Consider the following 24,311-nt stretch of genomic DNA (forward strand, 5'->3'; position numbering starts at 1 on the left):
AGTATGTGGAAGGGAATCTAGAAGTGGAAAATATATCTAAGACATGTAATTGTATAAATATGAAAGTCAAAAAAGAAGAAACTTAAAAATGAAGAGGTGGTAAAATATTGTATTTATGGTGGGAAATGAGAAAAAAAATATTGGAAATTTTTAGTCTGATATGAAAACGAGTTGCACCAGAAAAAAGGGGGGGGAAAGGAGGGTTACCGTCTGGTTCTATATACTGTAAATCCCTCGGCCTCCCCTGGAGCTTTCCAGCGCTGCTGGTTCAAGAACTGGCTCTTCCCCTGTCCTTCCAGCTGATCTTCTGGGGGGAGGGGCTACTGTGCTGAGTCTCAGGTGTGCACACCTGGGGGAGCTGCCCCACCCCCTGCCAGTGCCGGGCTCAGTGGGAGCTGTTACCCCGTGAGGTCCCTGTTCCCTGGCCACCCCATCCCTCCCAGGCACAGGGTGACACCAGGAGGGACAACCCCACTGGCGGGGCCAGCTCCCCAGCCCTGGAGTCAGCTCCCGCAGTAACTCCCGCAGCTCCCGGTCCGCAGGGGGCTGGATACTCCGGGGCAGGGGGCGCTGACCTGCACAGCTCGGGGGCGCCCGGGGCAGGAGCATCCTCGCTGTCCTGGGCCCTCCCCGCCTCCGCCTGTCCCGGGGGAGCGCAGGGTCCTGGGCTGTGTCCCCCGCGCCCTGGGCTCCGGGGCCTGCGCTGCTGGGATCACGCTCCGGGCCGGGGCTCCTGCAGGCAGCAGGCGCAGCCCCCTCCCCCGGAGCCCCCGCCTGCCCCCCGGCTTCTCCCCGAGTCCCACTCCCCCAGCTTCTCCCCGAGGCCCCGCTGGGCGCTCCAGCCCGTTACCGAGATGGGCCCGGGTGTGTGGGGCGCTCTCCCCGGGCGCCCCTCCTGTTAGTGACCCCGGGAGCCCGGAGGCCCCGCTGCCCCTCCTGCTCCTGCCCGGGTTCCCTGCTGAGCGCCTCTCCCTCTGGGAAGAGTCCGGTTCGGATTTGTTAAAGTTCCCGCTTCTTCTCCGGGGCTGGGCCTTCCTGTCCACCCTTAGCTGCCCGGCTTTAGCCCTTAGCCGGCGTCTCGTCGGGCCCCTCTCCCACTTGATTCTTTTTTATTATTTTTTTTTTCCGCCTTCCTACCTTGTTAGAAGCGAAAACCCTTCTCTCTGTAGCATTCCAGCTGTTTTTTCTTTAAATCTCAGGTGGAATTCGTAGGTGTTCAGGAGGATTTGAAAGCTATCTAGGTTCTTAGTGGGACCAGGTGACTTGGGGACCCTTCTCCTGCTGCCCTTGCCCCGCTCTTCTGATTCATCATTTAAATATAATACCCAGTGCTTATCACAAGTGCCCCCCCTTAATATCCATCACCCATTTAACCTATCCCCCTACCCACCTCCTCTCCAGCAACCCTCAGTTTCCTCTCTATAGCTAAGAGTCTCTTTAATGGTTTCCCTCCCTCTTTTTTTCCCTCTATGTACATCTGTTTCATTTCTTAAATTCCACATATGAGTGAAATCATATGGGATTTACTGTCCTCTGACTGACTGACTTCACATAGCATAATACACTCTAGCTCCATCCACATCCTTGCAAATGGCAAGATTTCATTATTATTGATGGCTGAATAATATTCCATTGTGTGTGTATATCTATACATATATACATATGTGTGTGTGTGTATCACATCTCCATTACCATTCATCAGTTGATAGACATTCATGATTTTTCCATAATTTAGATATGTTCATAATGTTGCTATAGACATTGGGGCACATGTGCCTTTTTGATTCAATATTTTGTATCCTTTAGATAAATACCTAGTAGTACAACTGCTGGATCACAGGGTAGTTCTATTTTTTGCTTTCTGAGCAACTTCCATCCTGTTTTCCAGAGTGGCTACACCAGTTTGCATTTCCACCAACAATGTAAAAGGGTTTCCCTTTCTCAGCATCCTTGCCAACATCCTTAGTTTCCTATGTTGTTAATTTTAGCCATTCTGACAGGTATTTTTTTATTTTTTTATTTTTTTAAAAGATTTTATTTATTTATTCATGATAGACATAGAGAGAGAAAGACAGAGAGAGAGAGGCAGAGACACAGGCAGAGGGAGAAGCAGTCTCCATGCTGGGAGCCTGACTCAGGACTCAATCCCGGGACTCCAGGATCATGCCCTGGGCCAAAGGTAGGCCCTGAACTGCTGAGCCACCAGGGATTCCCAGGTAATTTTTTTTTAAGATTGATTGATTGATTGATACTTATTTGAGAGAGAAAAAGAGAGGGAAAAAGAGAGCAAGGGAAGGGGCAAAAGGAAACAGAGAATCTCAAGCAGACTACGCTGAGCATGGAGCCCAACACAGGGCTCAATCTCACCACCCTGAGATCATGACCTGAGCTGATATCAAGAGTCAGATGTTTAACTGTCTGAGCCCCCCAGGCGCCCCTGACAATTACTAAAAAAATAAAAATAAAAAAATAAAGCTTTTAATAGTTAATTGTATTAGGAGAACAGCTACAAATATGCTATAGTCTAAAAACAATCTGAGAAAATCTACAAGTACATTTATATAATATCAACAACAATGTTAAATTGACTTTAGTAGGTTAAATTTAATAATAAATAATTTCTGAGTCTACAGTACCTCTAAAGTCTTACCATCCAAATATAAATCTATTTCCTTCTTTCCTTTAATATCAGCAGACTTTGAATTTTACTAAATGTATCTACTAATGAAAAATGAACTTTTCTCAATAAGGTGAACTAAAAATGAAGAAATGGCAGTAAATTTATAATACTCATTTTTTTATAAATTGATTTTAGCCACAGCTGCATTAAAAATAGTTCACCAGATGTGATATTCTGTTGATTTAGTTATATAGCTAATGTGGCCCTAAGAAATAAAAATGACTTTCATATATTACATCACCATAGAGAAGACATAGACAGCAAAATATTATCTTGCCAACTTTAGGAAACAAGTAAACTACAAGGAATTATTTAAAGCTCCATAAAGTACCAGAGAATGTGCAATAGTGAATAAGATAGGCATTTATCTTTCATCCCCTTTAATTTTCCATTGCATTATGCCTCAGCTTGCCAGATGTGCAATGTCAGCAACAAAAATGAATATGGAATAACTGAACTTAGTCTTAAACCTAGCAAAGAAGTATTATCCCCAAAGGGGAACATATTTCTAAAAGCACTTATGCCTATTGCAGTGATAAAACCTACCATTGTAATTTAAAACATTTTGTAGCTAATATAATTATTCAAATGTTCCTTTTGCCTATGTTGGCAAAAAATTAATACTTTGGTAATCCTCATGACATTGCATTTGGCATTGGATTCTTAGATATGCATCAAAAACACAAGCAACAAAAGAAAAAATAAGCTGGACTTCATCAAAATTGGAAACTTTTGTGTTTCAAAAGAAATTTAAAGGAAACTGAAAAGGCAACCTTACAGAATAGGAGAAAATATTTGCTAATTAATTATCTAATAAAAGCTTCATATCTAGAATCTATAAAGAACCCTTACAATTCAATGACAACTCAAACAACCCAAATAAAAAATAGGCAAAGGACTTAATAGACATTTTTCCAAAGATACACAAATGGCCCATAAGCACATGAAAAGACACAGGAAACTGAACAAATACTTGTACACCCATGTTCATCGCAGCATTAAGCACAATATCAAAAGGTGGAAGCAACTCAGAGTTCCATCAATGGGTGAATGGATAAACAAACTGCATATACGTAGATCAGAGAGTATTATTTGGCCTTTAAAAGGAAAGACATTCTGATACATGCTACAACATGAAAGAAACATGAAGACAATTATGCTAAAAGAAATAAGCCAGTCACTAAAGGACAAATACTGCACAATTCCACATATTTCAGGCCATCTAGAAAAACTGTATTCATAGTGACAGAAAACAAAATGGTGGTTGCCAGCAGCTGGAGTAAGAGTAATGCAAAATTAATATTTAATGGGTATAGAGTTTCAGTTTTGCAAGATGAAAAAAATTCTGGAAATGGATGGTAATGATGGTTTCACAACAGTGTAAATATACTTAATGCTGCCTTTATCCTACACAAGTAAAAATGGTAAATTTTCTGTTATGTATATTTTACCACAATTAAAAAAAAACAGATTGTTCTAAAATGGGCAAAGGACTTGAATAAACATTTTCCAAAGAAAATATACAATGGTCAACAACCACATGAAAGGACAGTTAACATCACTACTCATTAGAGAAATGTGAATCAAAACCGCAATGGGATATCATTTCACATCCATTAGGATGATTAGAATTTTTTTTTAATGGGCTATAGCAAGTGTTGGCAAGGATGTGGAGAAATTGGAATCCTCTACATTTCTTGTGGGAATGTAGAATTAAGCAGCCACTATGGAAAACAACTTGAACAATTTGGCAATTCCTCAGAAAGTTAAACATGGAATTACAATTCCTCTCCTAGTTTATGGGAAAAAAAAAAAAAAGAACTGAAAAGCAGTATTCAAAGACTTGTGCAATAAAGTTCACAGCAGCATTATTCATAATACACAAGCAGTGTTAACATTCTTATCTAGGCCAGGCCCAGGGCCAGCTCCCTGTTTAGAGAGTCTTCAACTTTTCATAGCCAACAATGGAGTCTTTTCTGTGGGTGCCGTATAGGCAACCTCCATGTAAAAACAGAAGATTAAAAACATAAGGGACAAGGACCAACCTAGAGATAAAAAAGGATTACTGTAAAATTACAATCTAAAAGGAAAATTTTTAAAGAAAAACTAAAAATTGTCTAAAAAGTAAGAATGAGCAGGACGATAGAGAGGAAGATAGAGAAAAGTAAAGGTTGGTGAACAAAAAAATGTGATGAGAAGAGCATTTTAAATGCTCTTTTAATGTGCTTTAATTCCTGGGCAGCACTCAGTGGCTGAGCGGTTTAGCGCCACCTTTGGCCCAGAGTGTGATCCTGGAGACCCAGGATAGAGTCCCATGTCAGGCTCCCTGCATGGAGCCTGCTTCTCCCTCTGCCTGTGTCTCTGCCTCTCTCTCTCTCTCTCTCTCTCTCTCTCTCTCATGAATAAAATCTTAAAAAAAAAAAAAAGAAAGAAAAGAAAAGAAAAGAAAAGAAAAATGTGCTTCAATCCTTATTACATGTGCCTCTATTTATATGATCTCATTTGATCTTTATCATCTCCCTTTTACATATGAGAAAAATGAGGCACTGAGAGGTTGAGTGGTTATGGCTATAGCATGAGAACACACAGGGGGAGATTTCAACCCAGGATTGATTCTAAACCCCAAAAAGGTTATCTGATATAAGGCATATACAAAACCTTTAATTATTTATTTCTAAAGCCAAAATAACTTACTATTATTAAAAAACAATCAGCAGTAATTATTTTTGAATAGTGAACTATAAGTGATTTTTAATGTGTCTGCATTTGCTAAATTCCTATAATAAACATATATTCATTTTGAAATAAAAAAAATTTTTAAGTGTATCACAGAATTGTTATAGTTCATATCACCCCTAAGAATAAATATTAATTTCAAAAATATTGAAACTTAATTTAAAATATTTTCTTTTATAAAATATATTTTCTGTAAGAGGTATATCTTTCGCATTTTCTTTTCTGTAGTAAAAAATGCACTGAAGTAAAATAAAAAATACTTACCTGTGCACTGTCCTCCATTAGTCGGATCACCATAATAACCTGGCATGCAATCTTGACACTGCTTTCCTGTGGTAAGATTTTTACACTGTTCACACACATTATTATTGATGCAAGTGCTATGTCCATTACACTGGCAAGCTAAAGAAAAAAGTAAAAAATATTATGAATATTTGTAAAACAAGACCAAGTATAATAGCTATCAAGACAAAGAATTTATTTTACAAATTTGAATGGTAGAAATGTCCAAAGGACATTTCCCAAATTTTTTTTTTATGTAAAACCTGTGACTCAAAATATTAATGCAGGACAATATATACAATAAATTCTGTGTTGAAATTTTGTCATATGCTCCTTAAACTATAGGGACAAGAGATAAAGTAAAACATAAAAGCTATACTAAAAAGGTAATAAACTTTTTCTGAGAGTGAAAGAACGGGAGAGCATACGCCTGAGCAGGGGTGAAGGACTGAAGGAAAGGGGGAATCTGAAGCAGGCTCCATGCCAGTACAGAGCCTGATACACATTGGATCTCATCACCCAGACATCATAACCTGAGCCAAAATCAATGGTCACTTTACCAACTGAACCACCCCAGCGTCCTAGAAGGGAATACTTTTCTAATCCTTCCTGATTCATGTGAATATTATGTCTAAGTTATACAAACACAAGAATGAATAATGTAGCTTTGGTAAAAAATGTTAAAATACATCTTAATTATATTTACACATGAAAACAAAGGATCAATAAATATAGAAAACTCTGTGGCTATAGGTCCTTCAAAAAACTCCATGTATGATTAACAAAAATAGCACTTTTAAGTTAATTTGCATAAATGTTTATCTTCCTTGGATAAGAAAAGCTTCAAAGCTTAATCAGAATTCTATTGAATGTGAACTAAACAGAATCACATTTAAAACTTGAGACTTTTTCATGTCTTCATCATATAAGATTTAATAGGTTTTGGTATTAACTTTACAACAGAATTTCAGATGAGAGATAAAGTTCATATATGAAAGCTCATACCTTTAATGTCTATTTGGGGCATAATGACTTAGTCAAGGTAACCACCTACACAAACACCATGTGGCTTCATTGACCTCATATGGCCTCATAATCATTTTCATCATTATTACAACTAAGATAGCATTTAATTGAGCTTTCTCTTACTCTAGCCAGAGAAGCCAATATTCAGTCAATCCCAATTGTTTATGGCCAGCATCTAATCTGATTGGTCTCTGCACATACTGCATCAGTTTTAAAATACATAAATACCACCCCTTTGTCAGATAGTATACCAGGTGATATACATAAATTGTATCATTTAATCCTCACAACGATTCTATATGGAAGGTACTACACTGGGGACCATTTCTAAGATAAGGAAGCCTGGGTTATGCAACAACCCAAAGTCACACAGCTAATCAATGGCAGAAACAAACACACAATCAGAAAGCATGATCAAAAGACCAGGCATTAAATACCATACCTCTTGTATATAGAAAATCTGAAAGGGAGAGAAATCCTAAGAGACTAGCATAGGGTCATTGACAAGAGTTAACATCAAAGAGTAAAGAAATACACAGGCAAGAATGGTAAAAACCAAACACCTATACCTTACAGAAATTTTCAGAGGCACAATTCTACTGTAAAATAGTAGAGAAATAACAAAGTCATCATGGGAAAATGCTAAATAATCATTCTCTTTATATCATCATTCTCTTTATAAAAATAAGGAAAATTATAATACAGTGTTTGCATTTTATATTATATTATGAAACAATGAGGAGGAAATTTAGACCAAAAATGTTCATGATAATTTAAGTGAAATCAAGATGCAAAACATTATATTTAGAATGATAACAATTTGGGATCCCTGGGTGACTCAGCGGTTTAGCGTCCGCCTTCAGCCCAAGGCATGATCCTGGAGTCCTGGTATCAAGTCCCACATGAGGCTCCCTGTATAGAGCCTGCTTCTCCCTCTGCCTGTGTCTCTGCCTCTCTGTTTCTCTCTGCATCTCTCATGAATAAATAAATAAATAAATCTTTTAAAAAAATAGAATGATAACAATTTTGTTTTAAAATGTAGAAGCATGGGGGTGACTGGGTGGCTAAGTTCGTTAAGCACCCCACTCTTGATTTCAGCTCAGGTGAGGCCAAACCCAGTGTCAGGCTTCATGCTCAAAGGAGTCTCCTCCTCTCCCTCTACCTCTCCTTTGCCTTCTGCTGCTCCCCCTGTTCACTCTCTTTCTCTAAAATTTAAAATCTTAAAAAAAAAAAAAAAGAAAAATAACAAAGTTTAAAAAAATTAAGTAAAATCTATAAGGATGCCTATTAGAAAAGTGAATAATGGTTATCCTAGTTTAGTAAGTTTTTTTTACATCAGTTTTCTATAATAAGTTCATATGACTTCTATAATAAGAAACAAAAATGTTAAGAACTTTAATTTTTTAACATTTCTTTGTTGTTTCATAGAAATGCGACAACACTTATTAATTCAGTCAGGTAAAAACAAAATTTATTGAGTGCCCACTCTATAGAAAGTACTATCTGAAAAGGTTAAAATAGGAAATGGGTTACTATAAGTATTTTATGTATCTCCTGGAAGATTTTTCATCTCAGAAAAACAAATGCTTTAACTCCTGAATAAGATGTCTAAATTTAGCAATCACAACTAACATCCTCCCTTCAGCTTACCACTAAAATAATAAGGAAACTTGGCAGCAACTAAAGGAATTTAGGTATGGTGACAATGACACAAATAAAACTAGAAAGTAATAAACTACCTCTGGAAATTAAAAGAGGATCCTTGGTATAATGCTACCCACTGTCCTTCCTGAAAATGAGAAGTTCAGAAGGCAGTTCTGAGCCATACGGCAATCACTAAGAATATTATTGGCATGATGCCATACAGCTTGTAGAAAGTATGACACAGAAAAGTCTAATGTTTGAGGTAATGAATGTATCAGACAGAAAGCTGGTACAATTTACACCTAACTGCAGGCCGAATTTGCAAGAGAAGAAAAAGGGGATTCCTGGGTGGCTGGGGGGGGGGGGGGGGCGGGGGGCATTGTCATGGCTTGTAACTAGAATGCTGGCAATGACAATAGAGAAAGCATGTTACAGAAAGTAGAACCCAGGCATAATGGCTGCAGCAAACACAGACAAGAAAAGGATACACAATAAGCCTATGATTATGTTTTATTCCCACCAGCATCAGGGTGCTGGATCAACAGAGTAATAGAAGCTTGCATCTAATAGTTCTTCCAGGATACATCGTTACTCGAAAGATTCTAATAACAACCTGGCTGAGGAACATGAATAAAACTAAAGAGAAGCTATCCATACTATTTTGTCTAAATTTTAAAACCAGCCCAGATGGTTCTTTATCTATGGATACACAGACAAAAAAAAGAAAATGAAATATCATGGAAAACTCAGCATTTGATATGCAAATAAAGTACATAGTTTTGAAAAATATGTGCTCTCTAAAACAGATGTAAAACATTTAAAAATATCTGCTTGACATTTTCAATAAAATTCAAAAAATATATACACAGAAAATTTACTCAAAACATTTTTAAACATATACCCTATCTTAAAAGGGATTATCAGATGCTAGAAATCAGAGCTGATTCAAAATAGTTCAAAATAAGAACTTTAAAGAGAATTTTGAGGTAGCAACAGAATTTTATTATACATAGGATAGACAAACAAGAATAAGAGACATGAGTTTGAAAACCCAGCATGGCCAGGTGATAGGATCTCTGGCATCCAAAGGAAGATAGCTAAACTGAACCGTATTTAAAATGCTGGAAGCCTTCAGTTTCAGCCCCTATCTGTGGAGAAGGAAACAAGGTACTAAAGCACATCACATACCCAATGAAGCTAAAAAGAACCTTAAGGATACTGTGGTCTGTGTATGAAAGAAAAAAATCACTTGTGAGAACTTGAAGCCTATGTAAGACATATATGTTGAGTAAAATTCACATTGTCCACATAGTAGAGAAACTCCAACATCAAATACTAATGTAAAATCAGTTCTTTAATCAAGAAAAGTCTCATCCACCTTGCAAAATCAGATGTAATGGCCCCATGAAATACTCCTAAAAACTCAGGTCCTACAAACACAACACAGAATATACACTATGAAAATTTTGTTTTTCTGTAAAGGGCTAGATGGTATAGGCTCTGCTGATAATATAATGATATAATTTCTATCACAGTTGCTCATCTCTGCCATTATAGTGCAAAAGCAACCATATGTAATACATGAACAGTTGAGCATATCTGCATTCCAATAAAATTTAATTTACAAAAATAGGCAAGGGACCATGCAGGTCTGACCTTCAGGCCTCGGTTTGCAAACTTCTGACTTGGAAGGGGAAGGAGGGGAAAAACCAACAAAAACACTTACAGAGTAAAACTTCAAAAAGAAAATTGACAAACCATCAAAAAGAAGAGTCAGAAGAAAGAGGGAGATAGTAAAAATGAGAATTGAAAGCCCAAGAACTGGACTCACAGAACAATTAGAAGACAATGAAAATATTAAAGTAATTAAAGACAGAAAAAACAAAACTCTGCTTAAAGAAATAAAGGTAAGTATGATAATACCTGATCAAATACGGAACAATAATAAAAAAACAGAAACTTTTTAAAGTGAATGAAAATTGATGAGTAGAATAATTTAATGAATAAAAAATACACTACAGGGACTCCACAGTAGATTAGAACTGTCAGAAGAAACAATTAATAGTTCAATAGAAATTATGTAAGTACAGAGAGAAAAAAGAATGGGGAAAAGTGAACAAGACCTCAGATAAATGCAGGAAACCATCAAGTACTCACACTTACATGTACTGGGAGTGTTGAAAGGATAAGAGAAAGAGAAGAGACTAAAATTTACTTGAATAAATAATTTTGAAAACTTCCCTAATTTGATAAAAAATATTAACTACATATTCAAGAAGTTTAATTCTACAATAAACATGAAAAGATTGACAGACCCATTAAAATAAAAATGATCAAAACAAAGAGAAAATCTTGAAAGAACAAGAAAAAATAGGACTTCACAGTCACAAAGAAGCCCAATAAGATTAGCAAATGACCTTTTATCAATAGCAGTGGAGGAGAGTAGGCACTGTTAAATATATTTAAAGTTGTCAAAGAAAAACTGTCAACCAAAAATTTCATAACCAGCAAACCTACTTTCAAAAAATTTAAGTGAATTAAGACATTCAAAAAATAAACAAAAATTGTCAGAATTTGTTGCTAGCCGATTTACCTTATAAGGAATACTACAGGAAGTTCTTCAGTGAGAAACCACATGATCCCACACAGTAATTCAACTCCACAAAATACAATAAAGAGCACTGGTAACAGTAATTATGTCATTACAAAAGACAATAAGGGATATATTTTGTCTCCTTTCTTCTGCTACCTAAGTTTTAAATTATATTTAAAAGACATATATAATGAGATTTTGTGCTTATAACATAAAACTGTATTTCCCAATAACCTTACAAAGGAAGTAAGTGGAACAAAATATATATTGGGCAACAGACATAACATGGTCTTAACAGATGGTAACTTGAATGCACAGGAATAAATAAAGAAAACCAGAATTGGTAAATATAAAAATTAACATAATGAATGCTATAGACTTGCCCTCCTTCTTTCTCTCAGATTCTTTAAAAGATAAAATTTGATACAGTATTAACTGTAAATATGTATTATTGGTTTTGCAACATATAAAAGATGCTATAGATATAACAATTCCACAAAAAGAAGAGAAAAAGAATAGATCTATATGAGTAACATCATTTTATCTACTGAAATTAAGTTATTATGAATCTGAAGTACATTAATAGGTTAAGTTGTATTTGGTAAACACTGGAGCAACCATTAAAGAAATAACTCCAAAATAAAGTGAAGAAATCATTAAATAAATTTAAATGCTACATTGGAAAATATTGACTTACCACAAAATAAATAAATAAATAAATAAATAAATAAATAAATAAATAAATAAATAAGAGGCAGAGGACATACAGTGAGACATATAGTGAAAAAAGTATAGTAGCACACATAAATCCAAGTATATCAATAGTAACGTTAAATGTGAATGTAGGAAACAATTCAATCAAAGGCAGAGGCTGACAGACAGTCTGGATTAAAAATAAAGATATAATTGTGTACTGTGTATAGAAGACATACCTAAAGATGCAAATATATTGAAAGTGAGTAAATTAAAAAAGATATGACATACAAAGAGCAACCACAAAGTTGCAGTAGCTCTACGAATTTCAGATAGACTTTAAAATTTTTAACAGAGATAAAGAGGGACATTTTATAACAATAAAGGACATTCCATGAAGAACATATAAAAAGCATAAATATACATGCACCTAATTATAGATCTTCAAAATGCATGGAGAAACATTGACAGAAATTAAAATACATAGAATGGGAGAAAATATTTGCAGATGACATATCAGATAAAGGGCTAGTATTCAAAATCTATAAAGAACTTAACAAACTCAACACACAAAGAACAAATAATTCAATCCAGAAATGGGCAGAAGACATGAACAGACATTTCTCCAAAGACATACAAATGGCCAACAGACATATAAAAATTGCTCAACACCACTTAGCATCAGAGAAATATAAATCAAACCTACAATGAGATACCAGTTTACACCAGTCAGAATGACTAAAATTAACAAGTCAGGAAGCAAAAGCTGTTGGCGAGTATGTGGAGAAAGGGGAACCCTTGTACACTGTTGGTGGGAATGCAAACTAGTGCAGCCACTCTGGAAAACAGTATGGAGGTTCCTCAAAACTACCCTACAAGCCAACAATTGCACTACTGAGTATTTACCCTAAAGATACAAATGTAAAAAAAATAAAAAAATAAAAAATAAAGATACAAATGTAGTGATCTAAATGGGTACCCACACCCCAATGTTTATAGCAGTAATGTCCACAATAGCCAAACTATGGAAAGAGCCCAAATGTCCATCAACAGATGAGTGGATAAAGAATATATTATTTATATAGTATATATAATGAAATTATATATATAATGAAATACTACTCAGCCATCCAAAAAATGAAATCTTGCCATCTGCAATGATGTGGATGGAACTAGAGGATACTATGCTAAGTGAAATAAGTCAATCAGAGAAAGACAATTATCATATGATCTCACTCCTATGTGAAATTTAGGAAACAAATCGGAGAATCATAGGGGAAGAGAGGAAAAAATAAAGACAAAATCAGAGATAAAACCATAAGACACTCTTAATCATAGGAAACAAATTGAGGGTTGCTACTGGGGAGTGGGGTGGAAGGATGGGGTAACTGGGTGATGGGCATTAAGGAGGGCACATGATGTAATGAGCACTGGGTGTTATATTAGACTGATGAATCCCTGACCTCTACCTCCAAAACCAATAATACATTATATGTGAATTAATTGAATTTAAATAAAAGTTTTTAAAATATGAAAAGAATACAATAAAACACAATTCAACAATAACAGGTGGAGGCTTTAATACTTTCAATAATGAATATAACAACTAGGTAGAAGATCAGCAGGGAAGAGACGACTCGAACAACACTATAACCCAACTAGACCATACAAACATAAGAAGAATCTATACAACAGCAGCAGAATACACATTCTTCTAAAGGGCACTTAAAACATTCTCCATGATACACTACCTACTAGGTCATAAAACAAACTTCAATAAATTTAAAAGAACTGAAGTCAGGTGTCTAGGTCACTGAGTTGGTTAAGCATTCCAAACTTTGATATCAACTCAGGTCGTGACTCAGGGTCGTGGGATGAAGCCCCCCGTTAAGTTCTATGCTCAGTGTGGAGTCTGCTTGGGATTCTTTACTCCCTATGCCCCTCCCCACCTCTTATGCCCTCTTTCTCTCCCTTTCTTTCATTCTCTAGAGAAATGTATTCTTTTAAACAATAAAAATATAATAAAAGAACTAAAGTCATTTAAAGTATGTTCTCTAAACACAATAAAGTGAAACTGAAAATCAGTAACAGAAAAAGTCTTAGAAAATCGTGAATATGTGGAAATTAAGCAACACATTCTTAAATAACTAATGAGCCAAAGAGCAAAATGTAAGGAAATTAAAAATTACTTTAAGTGGGGCAGCCCCGGTGGCGCAGCGGTTTAGCGCCACCTGCAGCCCGGGGTGTGATCCTGGAGACCCGGGATCGAGTCCTACATCAGTCTCCTTGCATGGAGCCTGCTTCTCCCTCTGCCTGTGTCTCTGTCTCTCTCTGTCTCTCTCTCTCTGTGTTTCTCATGAATAAATAAATAAATAAATAAATAAATAAAATCTTAAAAAAATTTACTTTAAGTAAATGAAAATGAAAACATAACATACCAAAACCTAAAGGATGCTGCAAAAACACTGCCAAAAAGAAACTTATAGCTATAAAAGATTACATTAAACAAAGAAGAAAAGCTTCAAAACAATCTAAATTTTCACCATAACAAAGTTAAAAAAAAAAAAAGAAAAGAAAAACAGCGATCTAAACTCAAAGCAAGCAAAAGAAAGAAAATAATAAAGATTAGAGAGGGAAAATGAATGCTAGGGTAGAAAACAACAGAGAAAAATCAATAAAGCAAGAAGTTTTTTTTCCTTGTAATAAGCAACAAAACTGACCTAACTTCAGCTAAACCAACCAATAAATACAAGAGAAAAGATATTCCCAAAATATAGATACTGGGATTGGAAGAGGAGACATACTACCAACAAACGGTAGGAAAAAAGAATTATAAAGAAACATAATGAATAACTGTATGCCAATAAATTAGGTAACTCAGGGACAGCCCGGGTGACTCAGCAGTTTAGCACTGCCTTTGTTCCAGGGCCTGATTCTGGAGACCCAGGATCGAGTCCCACATCAGGCTTCCTGCATGGAGCCTGCTTCTCCCTCTGCCTGTGGCTCTGTCTCTCTCTCTCTCTGTCTCTCATGAATAAATAAATAAAATCCTAATAAATTCATTCATTCATTCATTCATTAGATAACTCAGTTAAAAAGGACAAATTCTTGGAATGACCCTAACAACCAAACTGACTAAAGAAAAAAGAAAATATGAATAATGTCTAAAAATAAAGAGATTGAGGTATGGGTTACCAGTTATGGAATGATTAAGTCAAAGAGATGAAAGGTGCAGCACAGGGGATCCCTGGGTGGCTCAGCGATTTAGCGCCTGCCTTTGGCCCAGGGCACGATCCTGGAGTCCCGGAATCGGGTCCCGCGCCGGGCTCCTGCTGTGAAGGCTGCTTCTCCCTCCTCCTGTGGCTCTTGCCTCTCTCTCTCTCTCTCTCTCTTTCTCTCTCTATCATAAATAAATAAATAAATCTTTAAAAACAAAAACAAAAAGAAAGGTGCAGCACAGAGAATACAGTCAATGATACATACGAGCAAGCGAGCATTGTATGATGACAAATGGTGGCTACATTTGTGGGGAACATAGCATAATGTATAGAGTTGTTAAGTCACTATATCGTGCACCTGAAACTAATGTAACATTGTATGTCAACAACACTTCAAAATTAATACATAGGGATCCCTGGGTGGCGCAGCGGTTTGGCGCCTGCCTTTGGCCCAGGGCGCGATCCTGGAGACCCGGGATCGAATCCCACATCGGGCTCCCGGTGCATGGAGATGGAGCCTGCTTCTCCCTCTGCCTGTGTCTCTGCCTCTCTCTCTCTCACTGTGTGCCTATCATAAAAAATTAAAAAAAAAAAATTAATACATAAATGAATGAATGAATGAATGAATGAATGAATAAATGGAGTTAACAACAAATTACCAGAAAATGTAGCCCAAAATCATTGGCTTCACTCATGAATTCTACAAAATAGTTAAATAATAATCAATACTACTTATTTAAGAATATTTCTACAATAGAGAAGCAAAGGGAAAATTTCCTAACTCATTCTGTGAGACCATTACTTACCCAATATAAAAACCAAAGTCATTACAACAAAAGATGACAGTCCAATACCAAATATGCTTATAGGTGTAAAATTCTCAAAAAAAAAAAAAAAAAAAAAAACAGTAGCAAATTGAATCCACTAGCATATAAAAGGGATTATACATCATGACAAAGCAGAATTTATCCCAGGAATTCAAGGTTGTTAAACACATAAAAAACAATCGAGTAGATAAAGAGAGAGGGAAAAACAATATGATCATCTCAATACATGGAAAATACTCAACAAACTAGGAAAAGAAGGGAATTGTCTCAATCTGATAAAGGATATACGAAACATACAAGACTAATATTTAGTGGCGAAAGACTGAAAAAGCTTTCTTTTTAAGATAAAGACAAAAATGTCCACTCTTGTCTCTTCTATTCAATATTGTCCTGGAAGTTATGGATAGGGGAATTAGGCAAAAAGAAATGAAAGGCATCCAGATTTCAAAAGAATGTTTAAAACCAAGTCAATTTGCAGGTGACATGATCTTACACATAAAAAACTATAGGATCCACACAAAAAATTACTTGAGCTAATAAATGAGCTTAGCAATATTGTAGAATAAAAGCTCAATTATACAGATATCAGTTTCACTGAATTTCTATATACTTACAATGAAAAATTCAAAAATTAAATTAAGAAAACAATTCCACTGACAGTAGCATCAGAAATAATAAAGTACTTAGAAGTACATTTAACCAAAGAAATGTTAAAGCTTATACTTTGAAAACTACAATACATTGTTGAAAGAAATTAACGGAAAGACTCCTTCTATTCACAGATTGTTAGACTTAATATTAAGACAGCAATTCATCCCAATTGATCTGCAAATTAAATGCAGTATCTATCAAATTCCAAAAGACTTTTTTTTATAGGGACAGACAAGCATATCCTAAAATTCAAAAGAAGTTACTGAGAATCCCAACTCACCAAAACAATAAAAAAAAAAGAAAAAGAAAAAGGTTAGAGGCCTACTGACATTTCCCAATTTCAAGACCTACTATAAAGCTACAGCAATCAAACCAGTGTAGTATTCACATAAGGAGAGATATATAGATCAATTAAATATTATTAGCCCCAGAAATAATCCTATACATTCATAGTTTACTGATTTTCTTTTTTTTAAAGATTTTATTTATTTATTCATGATAGACACAGAGAGAGAGAGAGAGAGAGAGAGAGAGCGCGCCAGAGGCACAGGCAGAGGGAGAAGCAGGCTCTATGCAAGGAGCCTGATGTGGGACTCTATCCCCGGACTCCAGGATCAGGCCCTGGGCCAATGGCAGGCGCTAAACCGCTGAGCCACCCAAGGATCCCCAGTTTACTGATTTTCAACAAGAGTGCCAAGACCATTAAATGGAGAAAGAATAGTCTTCTTAACAAATGATGTTGGGATAACTTGATACCAATAAGTGAAAGATCAAATTTGGACCTGTACTTCATGTCATATATAAAAAAATAACTCCAAACAGATCAAAAATCTAAATAAGAGCTAAAATTATGAAAATGTTAGAAGAAAATATAAGTGTAAATCTTCATGGTTTTGAAATAAACAACAGTTTCTTAGATATGACATCAAAAGCAAAAGCAACCAAAAGAAGAAAAACAGATATATTGGACATCAGCAAAATAAAAAATCTTTATGCCTCAAAAAACACCATAATGAAAGTGAAGAGATCCCACAGGAGAATATATTTAAGAATCCTATTTTTGATAAGGATCTATTTCCAGAAAACATAAGTAACTCTTAAAATACTGTAGTTTAAAAAATTAAAATGGGCAAATGATTTGAATAAGCATTTTCCAAAGAAAATATATAAGTGGCTAATAAGCATATAAAAAGAGCATCAATGGTCATAAGGGGAATACAAATCAAACCCACAATGAGCTACCGCTTAATATCCATTAGGATACTAATAATCAAAATAATGAACAAAAATTAGTGTTGGTGAGGACAGAATAAATAGAACCCACAAATATTGTTGGTGGAAATGTAAAAAACCAGTGAAGTACCTCAAGAAAACAGCTTGGCAACTCCCTTAAAAGTTTAAATACACATTTATCATAGGACTAAAAATTCCTCTCCTAGGTATATGCCAAAAAGTCTAAAACATGTCTATATGAAAATATTCATGGCAGCTTTATTCATAAAACAAAAGAGTGGAAATAAGCCAAAGATCTATCAAATGATGAATGTATAAACATATGGCGTGAATAAATGAATGTTATTCAGCCATAAAAAGAAGGAAAAGATTAACAATATGCAACAATATGAGTGAACCTTAAAAACATTATGCTAAGAAGCCAGACACAAATGCCCACATATTATATGACTGTATTTAAATGTCCAGAATAAACAAATTCATAGAGAAATAAAGTATGTTAGTGGTTTTCGGGTGCTGGGAGAAGGAAAAATAGGAGGTGACTTTTAAGGGTATGGATTTTGTTTAGGGGCAATTAAATTATTCTGGAACTATATTCTGGTGATAGTTACACACCATGTTATATTACAAACCATGGAATTGTATACTTTAACATGGTGGATTTTTTTTTTAACATGGTGGATTTTATGGCATGTGAGTTATATGTCAATAAACAAACATACAAAAAAATTAGAAGTAGACAAGCTGAAAAATAATTGACACAAATTCTTCCTATATCTGTATGGGCAACCTTCATTACATTATTTTATCCTTGTCCTCACCAAACAAATGGGATTTTTCACACTTTTTGAACATGGAGTGGCATCAAGACTTTCTCAAAACAATAGAATGAAGAAGTGATGGCATACAAATTCTAAGCCTAGGCCTCAAGAGGCATACATACTCTTTCTTCTCCCTCTTAAAATTCTAATAACATGTACAGAGCACAGTCTATAAAACTAAAGGATGAAAGGACAGCAGAAAAGAGTCACCCATAAAGGACCCCTAGATCAACCAGCCAGCTCAAACTACTAGACATGTGAGGGAAACATTTTTGAGACTATCCAACGCATGTCAAGAAGCCAGATATAACTGTAGTCACACTTTTTTAAAAAAACAACAAAAAACAAACAAAAAAAACAAACAAGAGAGACTGACAGAAGACTGCCTAGCAGAATTCAACAAGGAAAAAAGATGATGCAAAATCATGAATAAAACTGCTTTAATACTACAAGCTTGGGGTAATGTGTTAAATAGTAATAATTGAAACAAGTTCACCAGAAAACTGGAAACATCCAAAGAAAGAATTAGTGAATTGAAACACAGATCAAAGGAGATGCAAGAATATAAAATACAGAGAACACTACAGAAAAATTAAATGTAGTGAAGACGCCTAACATAAATAAAGCGAACTCCTAGAAATAAATGATAGAGTGACATGATGGGACAGATGCAATATTTGAAGAGATAATGGCAGAAAACTTCACAAAAATGATGAAGAAATTAAGCGATGAGGTAAATAAACCATATAATTCACAATCAAAATGAAAAATAAAACTGATCCTTAGGTACATCATACTAAAATTACTGACATTCAAAAACTAAGAAAAAAATCTATTTAAAAAAGCCAGAGGCAGAAAAACAATATATATATATATATAGCTTTCAAAAGAGAAAACAATAAAACTGATAGAGGAATTCTTAAGAGAGTGGGAACCAAAAGAAAAGAAAATTACATCTTCAAACTATTGAGGAAAATCTGTCAACTTAGAATGCTATTTCCAATAAAAAAATATCTTTTAAATATAAAGACATGCAATTACACAATAAAAATGTTTTTCAGATATTTGAAAGCAAACATCATTTACAGCCACAATCGATAAACAGTATTTATAAATCTTAAATAAAGTTCATCAAGCTAAAGAAATACAACAGAAGTGAATTCAAATCTATAGGAAAAAAAATGAAGATCACAGAAAATGAACACTACATGGGTAGGTAAAAGGACTTTTTTCTTATCATGATTTCTTTATAAGAAAATCATCTATTTAAAGCAAAAACTAATAATGTATTGTGCGGTTAATAACATACAGAAGTAAAATATATGGCAATAATTACACAAAGGACAGGAAAAGAGCAAATGAAATTACACTAGTGTAATATTCTTACCTTATACATGAAGTAGTATAATATTGATTCAAGGTAGACTGTGATAAGATAAAGATGACTATTACAATCACTACAGCAGTCACTAAAAAAAACACAAAAGAAGTATAGCTAAAAATCCAATAAAAGTGATAAAAATGGACTTTAAAAACACTCAATTAATCCAAAAAAGGCAAAAGGAAGAACCAACAATAGAAGAAAAAATAAAGGAAATTTTAAAAACAAGTACCATGATGGTTGGTAGGACTAAAACTCAATTACACCAGTATTATATTAAATCTTAATTGTAAACACTCTGATAAAAGGCAGAGATTGTCAGACTAGATCTAAAAAAACCCCAAAAATAATAAAAGACCTACATGTTGTATACAAGAGATTCATTACTGTAAATAAAAACAGATAGAAGACTTCTATTTCTGCCCATGAGGCATTAACCAATCTAAAAATTGACCTCCACTTGTAAACAACAAAAACATGAAACAGAATATATGAAACAACTTTAAAATAACAGGCAGCTCAAGAATTGTATCTAAGAAAAATGGAACATGAGCCTATGACACCCCTGGATTGCTACCCGGAGGCAGATATAAGAATGCAGCCCAGGCAGGCAACCCCCACCCCGCCCAAAAAAGCCAGAGAGCTCATTTAGTTGAGAAAACGAAGATCAAAGATTAGGGAGGCCATGGTGGCTAGAATTTGGAGGGCAAAATAGAGAGAAGAGAGCTACACATATCAATCTGCTGAGGAGTTGTCTTAAATCTTTGCCTAAATAATGCCTAAACACAGAGTGTGAAACTCCATGAAGCTAGAGAAAATACCACCAGAAAACAGTAAATCAATAATGCCAGTAGCTCACATAGGACTAGAATACTTTGTATTCCAACGAGAGTGTAGAGACCTCATAATACAAAGAGCACTCTATAGAGACCACAGAAAGGGACTGACTTAGCAGTGGAAATAAATTAGCACTGGACTTAGGACGGCTACGTACAGAATCTTAAAAACAATTTTTGGAATGATCATATAGATTCTAAATAACATAACTGCATGTCAGAATAAATTACAACACACTAAATGAAACAGAACAAAATCATATAATAAAACTGCAAAAATTCACAATGTCAGGAATACCACAAAAAAATAAGCAAGCTGGAACATTTTCTCTATAATCAGTAAAACAAACAAAAAATTCAATAGAACAAACAAACAAGAAAACATCACACACGATGAACGAGCAGAGAATGATTTTTAAAACAGCCCTTTAAAAGTACACTTTATTGGGGTGCCTGAATGTTCAGTCAGGTAAGTGTCCAACTCTTGATTTCAGCTCAGGTCATGATGTCAGGGTTGTGAGACAGAGCCCCACATCAACTCTGTGCTGGATGTGGAGCCTGCTGAAGATTTGCCCTCCCTTTCCTTAGCCCTTACCCCCAATCTCTCTCTCTAAAAATAACTAAATAAATAAATAAATAAATATGCTTTATATGCTCAAGTAAATAGAGTAAAACAAAAACATTAAAAAGGAGAGAAATGGAAAATATAAAAATGACTAAAACCATTTTAAAGGATGTAAAATAAAAAATAAATTCAATGGGAAAAAAATTTGTCTTTCAACAAATGGTGCTGGGACACCTGGATAGACACATGTTAAAGAACTAAGTTGGATCCCTATCTCATACCACACACAAAAATTAACTCAAAACAGATCAAAAGCCTAAATATATTAGCTATAAAACAATTAAATCTTTGGGATCCTACATTATTCATGGTTTCCCAGATGCAAAACACACCAAATGCAAAAAACAAGAAAAAATAGATAGGTCACCACCAAAATTTAAAGTTCTGATAGTGCCCTTAAACAAAGGTCACTATCAAGAAAATAAATGGACAATCCAGAGAGTGGAAAATATATTTGGAAATCAATCTCTGATAAAGGTCTTATATTTACAGTATATAAAGCACACTTAGAGTTCAATAATAAAAAGAATACTCCAATTAAACAATGGACAAAGAAATTATGGGGATTTCTCTGAAAAAGAATGGAAATGGTCAATAAGCACATGAAAAGATACTCAACATCATACCTACTAAGAAATTGCATATGAAAACTGCAATGAGATACCACTTCACACCCACCAGGATAACTATAATCAAAATAACATGCAATAATCAGTGTTGACAAAGATGTAGAGTAATTAGAATCACTTGTGCACTGTTAGTGGGAATGTAAAATAATATAGCAGCTTCTAAACGGTTTGGCAGTTCCTCAAAAGGATAGATGTAGTTGCTATTCAATCCAAAGTAATTTTATCTAGTAAGATTCTCCATTCCAAAAGTAATGAAAATAGGTCCATAAATAAATTCTTGCATGAAAGTTTATAGAAGCATTATTCAAAAGGCCCTAAATTATAAATACCCAAATTGTCCATCAAGTGATAATTTGATAAACAAAATGTGGTATATCCACAAAATTGAATATAATTTTACAATATAAAGAAATAAAGTATTGCTACATTCTGCAACATGGATAAACCTTGAAAACATTATGGAATGTGAAAGAAACCAGTCACTACAAACTACAACTGTATGATTCAATTTATTTAAAATGTCCAGAATACGCAAATCCGTAAGAAATATAAAGATTAGTTTTTGCCTACAGTGGACAAGGGTAGGTGGGGGTTTAACAGTCAGTGACTGCTAAGAAGTATAAGGTTTCTTCTGGGGATGATAAAATTTATTTTAAATTGATTGTGGTGCTGGTTACACAACTCTAAATACACTAAAAAATCACTGAGTTATATACTTTAAATAGGTAAGTTGTATGATATGGTGGTTAATCTTTGGTGTCAATGAAACTAGGTTATAATATTCAGTTATTTAATCAAACACTAGGTTTGATTGTAGTAGGTACTCCACTCCTCTTGAGTGTGGTAGGGACCTGAACATATGATGGAACACTCATCAACTTATTCTGAATAGGTTTTATTACATAGCACAGTTGACTTTAAGAAAGGAAAATCATCCTAGATGAAGCCAGACAGAAGATCACTTAAAAGGAGCTGGTCTCTACTTGAAGTAAGAGATTCAAATGGAGAGATTCCGTTTGAGCTTTTGAGCCTACGTTGCTAGTTTTAGAGATGGAGGGAGGAAATGTGGGAAAGAATGTGGCATACTTTACAACCTGAAGGGATTTACTAGCCACCAGTGAGAAAACAGGCACTTAGTTATACAACTGCAAGGAGCTAAATTCTGAGAAAATTTGAATGAGTTTGGAAGCACATTCGTCTCCAGAGCTTTCAAACAGAAACTCAGACTGACTGACACGTGGATTTAAGACCTCAAGCAAGGAGCCAACCAGGCCACATCCAACATGTGACACATAGAACTGTGAGCTATAATTTGGTATTGTGGAAGCCTCTAAGTTTGTGGTAACTTGTGATGCTGCAACAGCAAACTAATATACTCTCCAAAATAAAGCAGTGAGAAAAAAACAAAGTGATGTGGTGGCAGCTACTTCTCTCAATAGAAAGTGGTAACCTACAGTACCTCTGGAAATTAAAAGAGAAGCCTTGTCATATACTGCTGAACCTTTACCTATTTTGAAAATCTGTTCTTTGGTAGAAATGTTTTAGGAATGTTATATCCTCCTAATGAATTCACCGACTTATCTTTATGTACTGGTTCTCTTTATTTTAGGTAATATTTTTTGCTCTAAAATCTGTCTGATATTAATGTCACCAATTCAGCTTTTCTCTTGTGTTAGCATAGCATACCTATTTCCATGCTTCTACTTTTAAAATATGTGTGTCTTTGTATTTTAAATGGGTTTCTTATAGGGAGTGTATATTTGAGTCTTGCTTTTTTGGCTAATATGAAAACCTCAGCCTTTTTATTGGAGTGATTAGATCATTTACATTTAGCATAATTATCCAAATAATTGAAGTTAAATCTATCCTTTTGCTATTAGTTAACCATTTGTCCTATATAGCTCTTTTTCCCTTGTTTTGCCTTCTTTTGGATTATTTTATTTACTTTCTTAGCTATGACTCTCTATGTTATTTTAGTAGTAATTTGAGGATTTAGAATATACATCTACAAAGTAGATCTAATGACTTTTTGCCTTAAAACGTTGACTGCCTTTTTTAGATATAGAAATTTTAGGGGAAAAAAAAGTCTTTACCCACAGTGCTACCATGTCCTTTGTTCATTCCTTTGTATAGATCAGATTTATATCTGGAAATTATCCTTCTGATTGAAGGACTTAACATTTCTTATACAGTAGGTCCACTGGTTACAAATCCTTTGTAACTTTGAAAGAGTGTTTCTTTTACTCTTTTTTTTAAAGATATGCCATTAAGAATTCTAAGTTAACTTTTTTCTTTTGCTCTTTTAAAGATGCTCCATTTCTGTTGCTCCACTGTTTTCTGAATTTTCTTTTTTCTGATGAGAAATCTGATATCAGACTTATCTTTGTTCCTCCATACATACTGAGTCTTATTTCTCTGGTCTGATTTATCTTTGTA

General features: G+C 34.9%; 1 protein-coding gene across 3 annotated transcripts in view; it reads right to left on the reverse strand.

Annotated features, from left to right (window-relative positions):
• The window catches only part of ATRNL1 (attractin like 1), a 786,052-nt gene that overhangs the window by 567,926 nt on the left and 193,815 nt on the right, over positions 1-24,311 (reverse strand). For all 3 annotated transcript variants that reach the window (XM_077877514.1, XM_077877517.1, XM_077877516.1), the window contains exon 19: positions 5,681-5,818. In XM_077877514.1, the coding sequence (XP_077733640.1) occupies positions 5,681-5,818 (138 nt within the window). The remainder of the gene's footprint in view (positions 1-5,680; positions 5,819-24,311) is intronic.

Source organism: Canis aureus, chromosome 29 (genome assembly GCF_053574225.1).
Source record: "Canis aureus isolate CA01 chromosome 29, VMU_Caureus_v.1.0, whole genome shotgun sequence".
In the NCBI taxonomy this organism is placed as follows: domain Eukaryota; kingdom Metazoa; phylum Chordata; class Mammalia; order Carnivora; family Canidae; genus Canis; species Canis aureus.